Below are 13,683 nucleotides of genomic sequence, written 5' to 3' on the forward strand. Positions count from 1 at the left end.
AAATATCTTAACATCATACTTTGAGACACTACAGTATTTTTTCTGTTTTACTTACTTCACCGTAAATTTCCATAAATTGCATTCTATTTGGCAAATATCTTAAGCCATTTTTCTTTAGTTTACCTATAAGTTAAACACTGTAGCAAAGGCCTTAGAAAGGTATATAAAGATGAATAGAGTTGCCAGTCAACTATTGGATGTTGAGTTGACTTTTCTCTAAAACCATACTAGCTTAAAAAGCATTAAATTTATTGAAAAAAAAACGCATAAAGCAAAAATTCCGGTCCGCAATTTATTATTTAGTTTTTCTCTCTCAATTTACATAAAGCTTTAATTGTTCCCATTTTAAGACAGTCAACACAATGGTTCCATTATTTTATTTTTTATAGTTGTAAGAGTTTATAGCAGACAAAAATCACTTTTTTCCTAAAGTACAGTGACGCCTATTAATTTATTAGATATAAAAGTTTTCCTTATTCAGTTTTAATTTCTCGACATATTTTAATATTTTAAGCCAATTGAGGTGCATCCAACCTTTAACCGAGAACAGCCCCGTATTCATCAGCATCAACCATAAACCCCACTTAACCAATAATATTTTCCTTTTAGCCCTTAAAACTACACACTCTTTTAAAAGCGCATTAACCCAAATGACACACTTTAATCCGTATTACCCGTAATAATAATAATAATAATAATAATAATAATAATAACAGTAATGGAAAATGTATGTGGGTCACACGGAGACCACAAATCCCGTACATTTCTAAGTGCCCATTAAAGCGAGTGTTGCTAAACTTTAATAAATAATGAATGAAATAAAGTGAAAAACTGTAGTAATAAAGTGGCTATGGACTCGTCTCTGGATCGATTAAGTGCCGCACGGCCGATCCATCGCTCCTCAGCGCTGACCGGCAGCGGCGGGAGTAGCTTACCGCAGCGTGCGCTGGTCCACGCTAGCTTAGCCACGGTGGGCAGACGTGGGCGCCATCTTACCGGCACGTTTTGCCTTACCGGAGATACCATGGAGGGGATTATTCAGTGTTTGGTGTTCTTAAAGGCGTTCTCGGTAAGTCGTCGTTGTTTTCAAATATAGATCTTAGGCAGGAAATTTCCATCATAGATTAATAGAAAGTAAGAGCCAATATTCAGCGCCCTCTGAATTTTGAGGAGTAGTACTACTAACCGGAAGTGAAAATGGGTTTGTGACGTTATAATAGCGGGTAATTTAAAATTTAATTATGGCGCCAAATTTAACGCTTTTACAGTATCATTAGTAAAATCCAAACGACGTTTAACCATCCCTTTCTCAAAAAAGGTGACAGAAATTACTTTAAAAAAACTAGTGAAAGGTTTTTTTTTATGAACAACGTCAGAATTGGTTAATTACTTTATTTAATATAAGAATAAAATATATAATATCTAGGGGTTCATAGCCGAATATTAAAAAATATCTAGGGGCACGTACCGATATATAGAAAACGAAAATTAAATAATAATTTAGGTTGTTAGTTGCGATATGACATTAACGTTAAATAAATGCCCAGTTTGTCCCTTAGTTAACCGCCTGAAAGTATTTTTTTTTTAATTATAAGAAGTATATTCGTCTTCTTTTATTAAATAGTCAATCATTACATTAACCGTCTGAAAAAAAGGACAGCATTAGCTTATTTCTTGTGCAATGTTCACTTGTTACCTAAAAAAAATTATTTAGGTAATTGCAACTGCTTGGGGGAATGAAACTGCCTGACAAAAAAAAATTACAATTTCGTATCCATTAGCACTTGTGGAGTCAAGACACTTGAGTGGATTGTTGCAAGCCTATTTTAAAACCTATTCATCTCAAAAAAATAAATATATAGGGATTTGTGGCACTAGCTTCGATTAATAAAGCCAATAAATAAATAGGATAGCTCAGTAAAATATCTAGGGGTTCGTAGCGGAATATCAAATGATATATAAGAGCTCGTATTATAAGATATCTAGAGGCAGGTACATTTATATATAAAATGTTCTTGTTTTTAAGTAGTAGTGGAAATGATTTTTTTTCTAAAAAGTTTAAGAAGCGTCTTTGTCTTCTTCCAGATAGCATTTATTTATTATATATTAAAAGTATTAAAAGAGTGAAAACATTAAGGTGCTATGTGTCTTCAATATTATGGAGCATATAAACGAACTGCAGTCGTTCTAAATATCACCACTACATAGAAAGAAACAGAGACTTATTAATACCTAAAAAACGAGTAAAAAATATGAAGTAATTAAGACCATGACAGCAAGAAAGATAGTATCATTAGTAAAATCCAAACGACGTTTAACCATCCCTTTCTCAAAAAAGGTGACAGAAATTACTTTAAAAAAACTAGTGAAAGGTTTTTTTTTATGAACAACGTCAGAATTGGTTAATTACTTTATTTTATATAAGAATAAAATATATAATATCTAGGGGTTCATAGCCGAATATTAAATAATATCTAGGGGCACGTACCGATATATAGAAAACGAAAATTAAATAATAATTTAGGTAGTTAGTTGCGATATGACATTAACGTTAAATAAATGCCCAGTTTGTCCCTTAGTTAACCGCCTGGAAGTATTTTTTTTTAATTATAAGAAGTATATTCGTCTTCTTTTATTAAATAGTCAATCATTACATTAACCGTCTGAAAAAAAGGACAGCATTAGCTTATTTCTTGTGCAATGTTCACTTGTTACCTAAAAAAAATTATTTAGGTAAATGAAACTGCCTGACAAAAAAATTTTTTTACAATTTCGTATCCATTAGCACTTGTGGAGTCAAGACACTTGAGTGGATTGTTGCAAGCCTATTTTGAAGCCTATTTATCTCAAAAAAATAAATATATAGGGATTTGTGGTACCAGCTTCGATTAATAAAGCCAATAAATAAATAGGATAGCCTAGTAAAATATCTAGGGGTTCGTAGCGAAATATCAAATGATATATAAGAGCTCGTATTAAGATATCTAGAGGCAGGTACATTTATATATAAAATGTTCTTGTTTTTAAGTAGTAGTGGAATTGATTTTTTTTTCTAAACAGTTTAAGAGCGTCTTTGTCTTCTTCCAGGTAGGCAATAACTTGACTGAAACAAGGCAGCATTTATTTATTATATATTAAAAGAGTGAAAACATTAAGGTGCTATGTGTCTTCAATATTATGGAGCATATAAACGAACTGCACTCGTTCTAAATATCACCACTACATAGAAAGAAACAGAGACTTATTAATACCTAAAAAGACCATGACAGCAAGAAAGTTATAATATCTAGGACATCACGAATTTCTTGATCTAAGACGGTTTTAATAAATCCTTGTCAGTTTAACAGCACAATTTCTCCACTAGAACCAGCCTTAAGGATTACTGAATGACAAACTTAAAAATCTATACTAGTTTAAAGTCTGGATGGCAATTAAGTTCAGTGAGAACACTTCTCCCTAATACAATGGAAAAAAACTGAAAACGACGAGTACATTTCCAGACGAGTTGATCCAAACAACCTGGCAGACAAACGATTCCAGTTACACGTCGAAAATTCACATTCACGTCGGTTTTGAGGCGAAACGAACGGTAACTGAGCCGCACAAACGAAACTTCTTTTGTTACGGCTCTCTGGCATTTTAAGCGACGCCATACAACACCATCACAACAGTATCTTATGCGCTTGTTTTTCATCCATTCATCAGATGATGAAAGGGCGTCTCGACGCCTCCGGTAGTTTTTTTTTTTTTGTTCGATGACCCCCCTTCCTCCCACATTCTCTTCCTACGCGCTATTAAAACCTGAAAATGAAAAGTTGGAGAAAGGAATGTTTTGTTGTAGTTTTTTCTGATTTTACTGTTTTTTTGGGGTTGAGTTTTCTTAGGTTTTGGGACTTCTCTGGGGACCTCCTCTCCTGATGAATATTGCCTTTCTTTGGCACCCATTCTCTTTCTCTGTCTAGGAACAGATTTCTTATACAGATATCATTCACAGAGTCAAGAAGTTGGATAATTATTATTTCGTCCAGGCACTCCAGATAGTGCAAGCCTGAACAAACAAAATGATAATAGCACTAAAATTTCCGGAAATAAATAGATTTAATATTCCAGGAGTCTAAATAATTCTAGTAAAATATATAGGGGTTCGTAGCAGAACATTAAATAATATATAGGAGCTCGTATGAAAATATCTAGGAGCACACACAGAGAAATTTGGGCATATTGATCTGAGAGAGGACTGTAAAGAGAAAAACCACTTACTTACGAATTCCATTATAAATTTCTATTAAATTCCCTCCAATAATTATGAAATTCTACTACTTTCTAACAATTTTTTTCCCTAAAAAAGCAGACTTGAACTATTAAAGCACGTCCTGACAAAACGTATTACGCTATCGCACAACGGCACCTGAGACTGTAAAATGTTTCCTCTCCTGACGCAGGCAGAGAGATAGAGATAGAGAAAAAAAAAGAATCGAGGAAAATGAGCCATAAATTCTACCGAAATCCGTGAATCTTCTTCACGCGCCGTAGATTTTCGAATAACTCGAGGGGGGGTTAAGGCGATTTATGACGAAGACCATTTGAAATACGGAAAACATCTGTTAACGCTCCTTGGGTCTATTTATTTAGGAAAAACTATGGAAAGTCGGGTTATGTTATTGTTCAAAAATTAGAGTTTATGTAGGACTCAATTGCAAGTACATTTTAGTTAATTTAGTTAAGAGCAAACGTAGGCACTTTTTCTTAAAAATTGAAATGAACCTATCAAGATGGTGCACCTTTTCAGAAAATTTTTTTCAACTAGCTTTCTAATTAAGTCTTTAAAATATTGCAAATTACACGATTTTGCAGATCACACTTAAGTTCAGGAATTAGACTTTGATTATTGTTCCGGTTACTTAATTGAGATCTCGTGAAAAATTATTAATTCAAAAGTCATTTTTATTATTGACAATTGTATACAATAATCTTTGTGAATGATTGATTTGAAGCTTTGTGAATCTCTTGTCTTGTCCAATTCCCATAATTATTGTGATTTTATTTAGAGACGTCTATCATATTTTTTTTAATATATTTTAATTTTCTAGGAAAAGTATATGGATTCAACAGGAACAATTATTTACATAATAGTTATTTATATTTAGAAGGGCTATCACAGCAAAAAGAAATTTTATTGCCTATAAAGCGGGAAAAAATCAGTGCAATAGAAAATGTCTTATGAATAAAGTTTTGATTTCCCAAGCAAGACCAGGAAAAAATTAAAAAGGCCAATATGTATATATATATTTTTTTTAATATATTTTAATTTTTTATGGAAAGCATATGGGTCCAAGAAGAAAGTTGCTTATACAAAAGTTATTTAAAATAATACGATCTAATACTGGAAACAAAAATTTTTATCCTATTGCCCATATAGCGGAAGAAAATCGTGAAAAACCTCTAATTCAAAAAACTCAAGTTTCTTAAAATCTGTGGGTTATTTTATGATTTTTATTTATACAATGGGTGCCTCCTCTGAGATCAAAATTAAAAGTATTTTACACATTTTGGCAAAAAACCACCAAGAAAGAAGTTACGGTCAATTATGGAAAAGATAAATTTTGAAAAAATATCTAAATCAAAAACTTTCGTTTGCGAAATGTTAAGCATAAAACGACAATAAAAAATGTCTTATGACAAAAATTTTAATTTCCCATAACAATGCCAGGAAAAAATAAAAAAGACACATATGTATATATTTTTTTAAATATATTTTTTTATGGAAAGTCTGTGGGTCAAAAAGAAAAACGATTTATATAAAAGATATTTAGAATAATAAGGGCTATTAATGAAAAAAGAAATCTTATTTTTATTGGCCATACAACGGGAGAAAATGGTCAAAAATCCTTGATCAAAAAAACACAATTTTCTCAAAATTTATGGAAAATTTCATAATTCTTATTTATACAATGGATGCCTTCTTCGAGACCAAAATTAAAAGTATCTTAGACATTTTTTCCAGAAACGACCAAGAAAGAAGTTATTGCCATTTTTAACATACAGTGGGAGAAAATCATGAAAATATAAATTTTGAAAAAAATTTCCAAATCAAAAACTTTTATTTGCAAAAATGTTAAGCACAAAAGAGCAATAGAAAATGTCTTATGACAAAAGTTTTGATTTCCCATAGCAAGGCCAGGAAAAAATCAAAAAGCCAATATGTATATATATATATTTTTTAATATATTTTAATTTTTTATGGAAAGCATATGGGTCCAAGAAGAAAGTTGCTTATACAAAAGTTATTTAAAATAATACGATCTAATACTGAAAACAAAAATTTTTATCCTATTGCCCATATAGCGGAAGAAAATCGTGAAAAACCTCTAATTCAAAAAACTCAACTTTCTTAAAATCTGTGGGTTATTTTATGATTTTTATTTATACAATGGGTGCCTCCTCTGAGATCAAAATTAAAAGTATTTTTTTTAAAAAGCACCAAGAAAAAAGTTATTGCCATTTTTACCATACAGTGGGAGAAATTCATAAAAAGATAAATTTTCAAAAAATCAAAAACTTTTTTATGCAAAATGCTGACCACAAAAAAGCAATACAAAATGTCTAATGACAAAAATCTTGATTTTCCATAGCAAGGCCAGAAAAAAATTATTAAGGCAAAAATGTAGTAACATTTATTTAAATATATTTTAATTAAATGTATAATTTTTATTTTATCGTTTTGATTATTTTTATGTTATGAAGACTCTTATTTCGTCTGAATAATAAGTAAATTGTTTTTGTATCTCCATTTGGATGAAACCTCTGTCTTCCTTTTTGGTGTTATTTTTTAAGTTTCGCTATTTTTAATTTACATGTTAAACATTTAACTCGAACATTGTCAATGCTTGTTTTTTTTTGTACTCAATCACAAGAATTGGACAATTTTAAATCACCAAAGCTTGAATTCAAGGTTAATTTTGGAGTTTGACCATTTCTAAACCGCCAAATCACTGGCAAAAATGAGCTGAAAACTAGTACCATGTCGATGTGTTTATTGTGATTTTTGAAAAAGCTTTTTTGATTTTAGGAGAACCGTTTATAGTACAAAAAATCTAATTTCACTATTGTGTTAGTTAGAAAAAAATAAATTGAAAAAGAGTACCATGTCGATAGATTTGGCTGAAAACATTTTTAAACATGCCTTTAGAGGCTGCTGAAAAAAGCAAAATTTAATTAATTCACCATTAAAGCCTATGTAAGTAATGGTAAAAGCAAATACATATCTATAGAAACTCAAAGGCCTTAGTTGTGCCAATGTATAAAAATAAACATATTTAGGCATCTCATATTTAAAAAATAGACCTAGAAGAAAAATAAGGTAAAAAATTACTTAGTTCATCTAGGCCTTATGCTATATTTGATATTTTTTTAAAGATTTTTAATTAAAATCCGGCCGTCAGCTTAACACATGTATATGCTCCCAAAATTTCAAAAAGTCATTATATTCCTCAACGGAGGAGAGCTTATTGCCCTCCAACCCTCCAAGAAACTCATCATCATACTGTTTTTATTTCCTTGGAGTTTTGTCAAAGTTTTCGTCATTATAAATAAATGTAACGAGAGAAACAGGGAGAGAGAAAGGGAGGTTCTAACGGGGAGAGAAGAAAACTTTTCAGGGCTTTAAAACGTTACTTAACTAAATGTAGCATAAAAGGGACTGCGTGCAACTCGAGACGAAGTTTAGGGGACTATTATTAGTAACTTTATCTAACTCCCACTAAGATGGGATTTCGCTGCTGGAATTTCGTATTCCGCGGAGAATGGAAATGAGTTTTGTCTATGGCGCCTCTTCCTATTTGTTTTCATAAATTCTTGCTAAATGTCTTCCTGATTAGGCGATTTTTTTTCTTAATATAAACACAAAAACCCATCCAATTTTAACGTTAGAATAAATTAACGAGAACAACAACGGATTACTAACTATATACACCCAGGGGGCACTTAATTAAATAGACTGCCTTAATGAAGTTTTGATAGAAGAGTCCATGATACTTTAGAGGGAGTGAGAAGCAAAAACTGAGTCTCGTCTCGTCGAGTTTCTCACTAATCCGGTAAGTCGCTTTTCGTCATTTAATTAACTGCTTCCCAGGGGGTAAGGGCCCAGGGAAAGCAGCCCTTGCTTAAGATTCCCTTAAATCGGTTGCGATACTCGTTTGCGGGTGATTTTTTTTTTGAGGAGAACACTTTGGGGTGTCGAAGGATTTACATGAAAAAGTTGAGCTAAGTGAGTTAATTTTTCATATTTAGTTCAGAGCTAAGTAATTTCTAGCATGTTTAGTTAAGAAAATTGTTGTTATTTTATAAATCTTTAACTTGGCATATGTGCTTTTACCATCACTTAATCCACTTAACACCTGTTAAGTCACCGATTCCGTCTCCATAGGTGTCTTTTAGGGATTTGGAATAGACTTGGTATCAATTGAAGATTTCGTACCAATTTTTATCTTCTTCAGTCTGCATATAGTCGACACTGTAGACTATTATCGTTGATTGAATATTTGGGTATTAATTATTTATTTATTTATTATTAATCCAGTACATGAACATTCTTTTGAATTTGAGCGGCAGTTACAAGATCACATGTAGCAGGGATCTTGAAATTAACGAAAAGACCAAAAAAATAAATAACAAATTTCCTAAGGTTCCTACTGTATTTTATTCTGTAATAAATAATAAATACAAAAAAGCAGCAGAATTCAATTTCAACAATATTCTTAAAGCTATTCTTTAGATGAATAAAAAATTTATTCAAACCGAATTAAAATGATGTTCAAAGAAGAAAAGTTCAGCAGAAATGAAACGCTTTGACTGCACTGCATAATAAAATTATAAAAGAACGGAGAGAAGCGTGAGAATTAAACGAATTTCCACTCTAATATGATCATCGAAGGTATTATCGTTAATTTCGTCGAGTTTTACAGATTGAACATCCCCAGGAACGTCGTCGAGGGCTCAACTAAATTTAGAAAATCGCCGAATTCCCAATTGGAATAACGGCCAGAAAAACTGGATAGAATCTTCACTTTAAATGCCAATCAAATAATTAATCGAAATAGAGAAAAGGGAGAGATGCAAGTAAATTTATCTCGTTCGTTCGATTCGTTTCGCATTCTGTTTATTTGCGGGCGAGTCAGTTAAATGGATCCTCGAAATTTCGGCATTAAAGTATTGGCGGTGGGACAGTGGGACAGTCATGAAAAAGTTGAAAAAGTCATTTTACTTAAGCATGTTTTTTAGTGTCAATGAAATATTTAAAAATAGTGAAGTCAGTCGGGCACCATAACAACGTCTAAAATCCCGTGCAAATTTGTCAAACTTTGTGATTTTGCAACTAATGCTAATTATTGATGTATATTCAAGTAACGATATTAATAATAATAATTGCTTGATACGCGATGTAACGAAAAACTCATTTTTAAAATATTTAATTTTTTTAATTCCAGACAGTTAGACAACTTCGACTGTCTGAAAAAAATATTGTAAACTACCTACAATCAATTAAGGACGATTCACACTGCCTGAAATAATAAATTTAATAAAAAAATTATTTTAGATTTTCATCACAATATTGTAAAATATATTTTTAAAAATTGCCTGTAGATGCTAAATTTTTGTTTCAATTGTCTTCGATTTCTTTGAAATAATTTATTCGACTGCCTGGAAAAATTTAAAAATTAATTAAAATGCATAGAAAAGGTAGTTTTCAAGTGCCTGGAACAAATAAACAAATTAATGCAACTGCCTGGAATAATTAAAAAATTCTAGGAATTCTTCCAGGCAGTTGGAATGTTCCCAAAAAATACAATTGACATTAAAAAGAACAACATGGAAAATTAATTACATAATTACTTTAGGTTCTTTTTTCCAGGCTCTTGAGTGCATTGTGTTATTTATTCTAAGCAGTTGAAACCTTATACAATTGAATTTGGAATTTCGTCGGACACCTATTTCAGCGTTTTTCCAAATTCGTACAAGAATTTGAGATAAATTTTTTTTTTTGGAAATATTAATTTTTTTTAATATTTATTCGACATAAAGTTCATAACTCAAAAAATTGACCAGATATCATTTTGAAAATTTGTACACGTATTCCAAAGATAATTTCGTTGGACACCTATTTCAGCGTTTTTCCAAATTCGTGCAAGAATTTGAGAAAAAATTTTTTTCTGGAAATATTCATTTTTTTTAATATTTATTTGACATAAAATTCATAACTCAAAAAATTGACAAGATATCATTTTGAAAATTTGTACACGTATTCCAAAGATAATTTCGTTGGACACCTATTTCAGCATTTTTCCAAATTCGTACATGAATTTGAGAAAAAACATTTTTTTTGGAAATATTATTTTTTTTAAATATTTATTTGACATAAAATTCATAACTCAAAAAATTGACCAGATATCAATTTGAAAATTTGTACACGTATTCCAAAGATAATTTCATTGGACACCTATTTCAGCGTTTTTCCAAATTCGTACAAGAATTTGAGAAAAAATTTTTTTCTTGGAAATATTAATTTTTTTTAATATTTATTTGACATAAAATTCATAACTCAAAAAATTGACCAGATATCAATTTGAAAATTTGTACACGTATTCCAAAGATAATTTCATTGGACACCTATTTCAGCATTTTTCCAAATTAGTACAAGAATTTGAGTAAAAAAATTTTTTTGGAAATATTAATTTTTTTTATATTTATTTGACATAAAATTCATAACTCAAAAAATTGACCAGATATCATTTTGAAAATTTGTACACGTATTCCAAAGATAATTTCATTGGACACCTATTTCAGCGTTTTTCCAAATTCGTACAAGAATTTGAGAAAAAATTTTTTTCTTGGAAATATTAATTTTTTTTAATATTTATTTGACATAAAATTCATAACTCAAAAAATTGACCAGATATCAATTTGAAAATTTGTACACGTATTCCAAAGATAATTTCATTGGACACCTATTTCAGCATTTTTCCAAATTAGTACAAGAATTTGAGTAAAAAAATTTTTTTGGAAATATTAATTTTTTTTTATATTTATTTGACATAAAATTCATAACTCAAAAAATTGACCAGATATCATTTTGAAAATTTGTACACGTATTCCAAAGATAATTTCATTGGACACCTATTTCAGCATTTTTCCAAATTAGTACAAGAATTTGAGTAAAAAAATTTTTTTGGAAATATTAGTTTTTTTTAATATTTATTTCACATAAAATTCATAACTCAAAAAATTGACCAGATATCATTTTGAAAATTTGTACACGTATTCCAAAGATAATTTCATTGGACACCTATTTCAGCATTTTTCCAAATTAGTACAAGAATTTGAGTAAAAAAATTTTTTTGGAAATATTCATTTTTTTTATATTTATTTGACATAAAATTCATAACTCAAAAAATTGACCAGATATCATTTTGAAAATTTGTACACGTATTCCAAAGATAATTTCGTTGGACACCTATTTCAGCGTTTTTCCAAATTCGTACAAGAATTTAAAAAAAAAAATTTTTTTTGGAAATATTAATTTTTTTTAATATTTATTTGACATAAAATTCATAACTCAAAAAATTGACCAGATATCAATTTGAAAATTTGTACACGTATTCCAAAGGTAATTTCGTTGGACACCTACTTCAGCATTTTTCCAAATTCGTACAAGAATTTGAGAAAAAAAATTTTTTTGGAAATATTAATGTTTTTTAATATTTATTTGACATAAAATTCATAACTCAAAAAATTGACAAGATATCATTTTGAAAATTTGTACACGTATTCCAAAGATAATTTCGTTGGACACCTATTTCAGCGTTTTTCCAAATTCGTACAAGAATTTAAAAAAAAAAATTTTTTTTGGAAATATTAATTTTTTTTAATATTTATTTGACATAAAATTCATAACTCAAAAAATTGACCAGATATCAATTTGAAAATTTGTACACGTATTCCAAAGGTAATTTCGTTGGACACCTACTTCAGCGTTTTTCCAAATTCGTACAAGAATTTAAAAAAAAAAATTTTTTTTGGAAATATTAATTTTTTTTAATATTTATTTGACATAAAATTCATAACTCAAAAAATTGACCAGATATCAATTTGAAAATTTGTACACGTATTCCAAAGGTAATTTCGTTGGACACCTACTTCAGCGTTTTTCCAAATTCGTACAAGAATTTGAGAAAAAAAATTTTTTTGGAAATATTAGTTTTTTTTAATATTTATTTCACATAAAATTCATAACTCAAAAAATTGACCAGATATCATTTTGAAAATTTGTACACGTATTCCAAAGATAATTTCATTGGACACCTATTTCAGCATTTTTCCAAATTAGTACAAGAATTTGAGTAAAAAAATTTTTTTGGAAATATTAATTTTTTTTTATATTTATTTGACATAAAATTCATAACTCAAAAAATTGACCAGATATCATTTTGAAAATTTGTACACGTATTCCAAAGATAATTTCGTTGGACACCTATTTCAGCGTTTTTCCAAATTCGTACAAGAATTTAAAAAAAAAAATTTTTTTTGGAAATATTAATTTTTTTTAATATTTATTTGACATAAAATTCATAACTCAAAAAATTGACCAGATATCAATTTGAAAATTTGTACACGTATTCCAAAGGTAATTTCGTTGGACACCTACTTCAGCATTTTTCCAAATTCGTACAAGAATTTGAGAAAAAAATTTTTTTTGGAAATATTAATGTTTTTTAATATTTATTTGACATAAAATTCATAACTCAAAAAATTGACAAGATATCATTTTGAAAATTTGTACACGTATTCCAAAGATAATTTCGTTGGACACCTATTTCAGCGTTTTTCCAAATTCGTACAAGAATTTAAAAAAAAAAATTTTTTTTGGAAATATTAATTTTTTTTAATATTTATTTGACATAAAATTCATAACTCAAAAAATTGACCAGATATCAATTTGAAAATTTGTACACGTATTCCAAAGATAATTTCGTTGGACACCTATTTTAGCGTTTTTCCAAATTCGTACAAGAATTTGAGAAAAAAAATTTTTTTTGGAAATATTAATTTTTTTTAATATTTATTTGACATAAAATTCATAACTCAAAAAATTGACCAGATATCATTTTGAAAATTTGTACACGTATTCCAAAGATAATTTCATTGGACACCTATTTCAGCATTTTTCCAAATTAGTACAAGAATTTGAGTAAAAAATTTTTTTTGGAAATATTAATTTTTTTTTTATATTTATTTGACATAAAATTCATAACTCAAAAAATTGACCAGATATCATTTTGAAAATTTGTACACGTATTCCAAAGATAATTTCGTTTGACACCTATTTCAGCGTTTTTCCAAATTCGTACAAGAATTTGAGAAAAAAATTTTTTTTGGAAATATTGATTTTTTTAATATTTATTCGACATAAAATTCATAACTCAAAAAATTGACAAGATATCATTTTGAAAATTTGTACACGTATTCCAAAGATAATTTCGTTGGACACCTATTTCAGCATTTTTCCAAATTCGTACAAGAATTTAAGAAAAAAAATTTTTTTTGGAAATATTAATTTTTTTTAATATTTATTTGACATAAAATTCATAACTCAAAAAATTGACCAGATATCAATTTGAAAATTTGTAC

General features: G+C 28.9%; 1 protein-coding gene across 6 annotated transcripts in view; it reads left to right on the forward strand.

Annotated features, from left to right (window-relative positions):
* Positions 1-762: 762 nt before the first annotated feature.
* The window catches only part of LOC126737822 (neurobeachin), a 529,789-nt gene continuing 516,868 nt past the window's right edge, over positions 763-13,683 (forward strand). For 2 of the 6 annotated variants that reach the window (XM_050442884.1, XM_050442885.1), the window contains exon 1: positions 763-1,069. In XM_050442884.1, coding sequence (XP_050298841.1) covers positions 851-1,069 — 219 coding nt within the window. In that variant the 5' untranslated portion in view covers positions 763-850. The remainder of the gene's footprint in view (positions 1,070-13,683) is intronic. The other 4 variants (XM_050442880.1, XM_050442881.1, XM_050442882.1 and 1 more) reach the window with 4 other exon arrangements.

The sequence above is a fragment of the Anthonomus grandis genome, chromosome 6 (assembly GCF_022605725.1).
Source record: "Anthonomus grandis grandis chromosome 6, icAntGran1.3, whole genome shotgun sequence".
Classification (NCBI taxonomy): domain Eukaryota; kingdom Metazoa; phylum Arthropoda; class Insecta; order Coleoptera; family Curculionidae; genus Anthonomus; species Anthonomus grandis.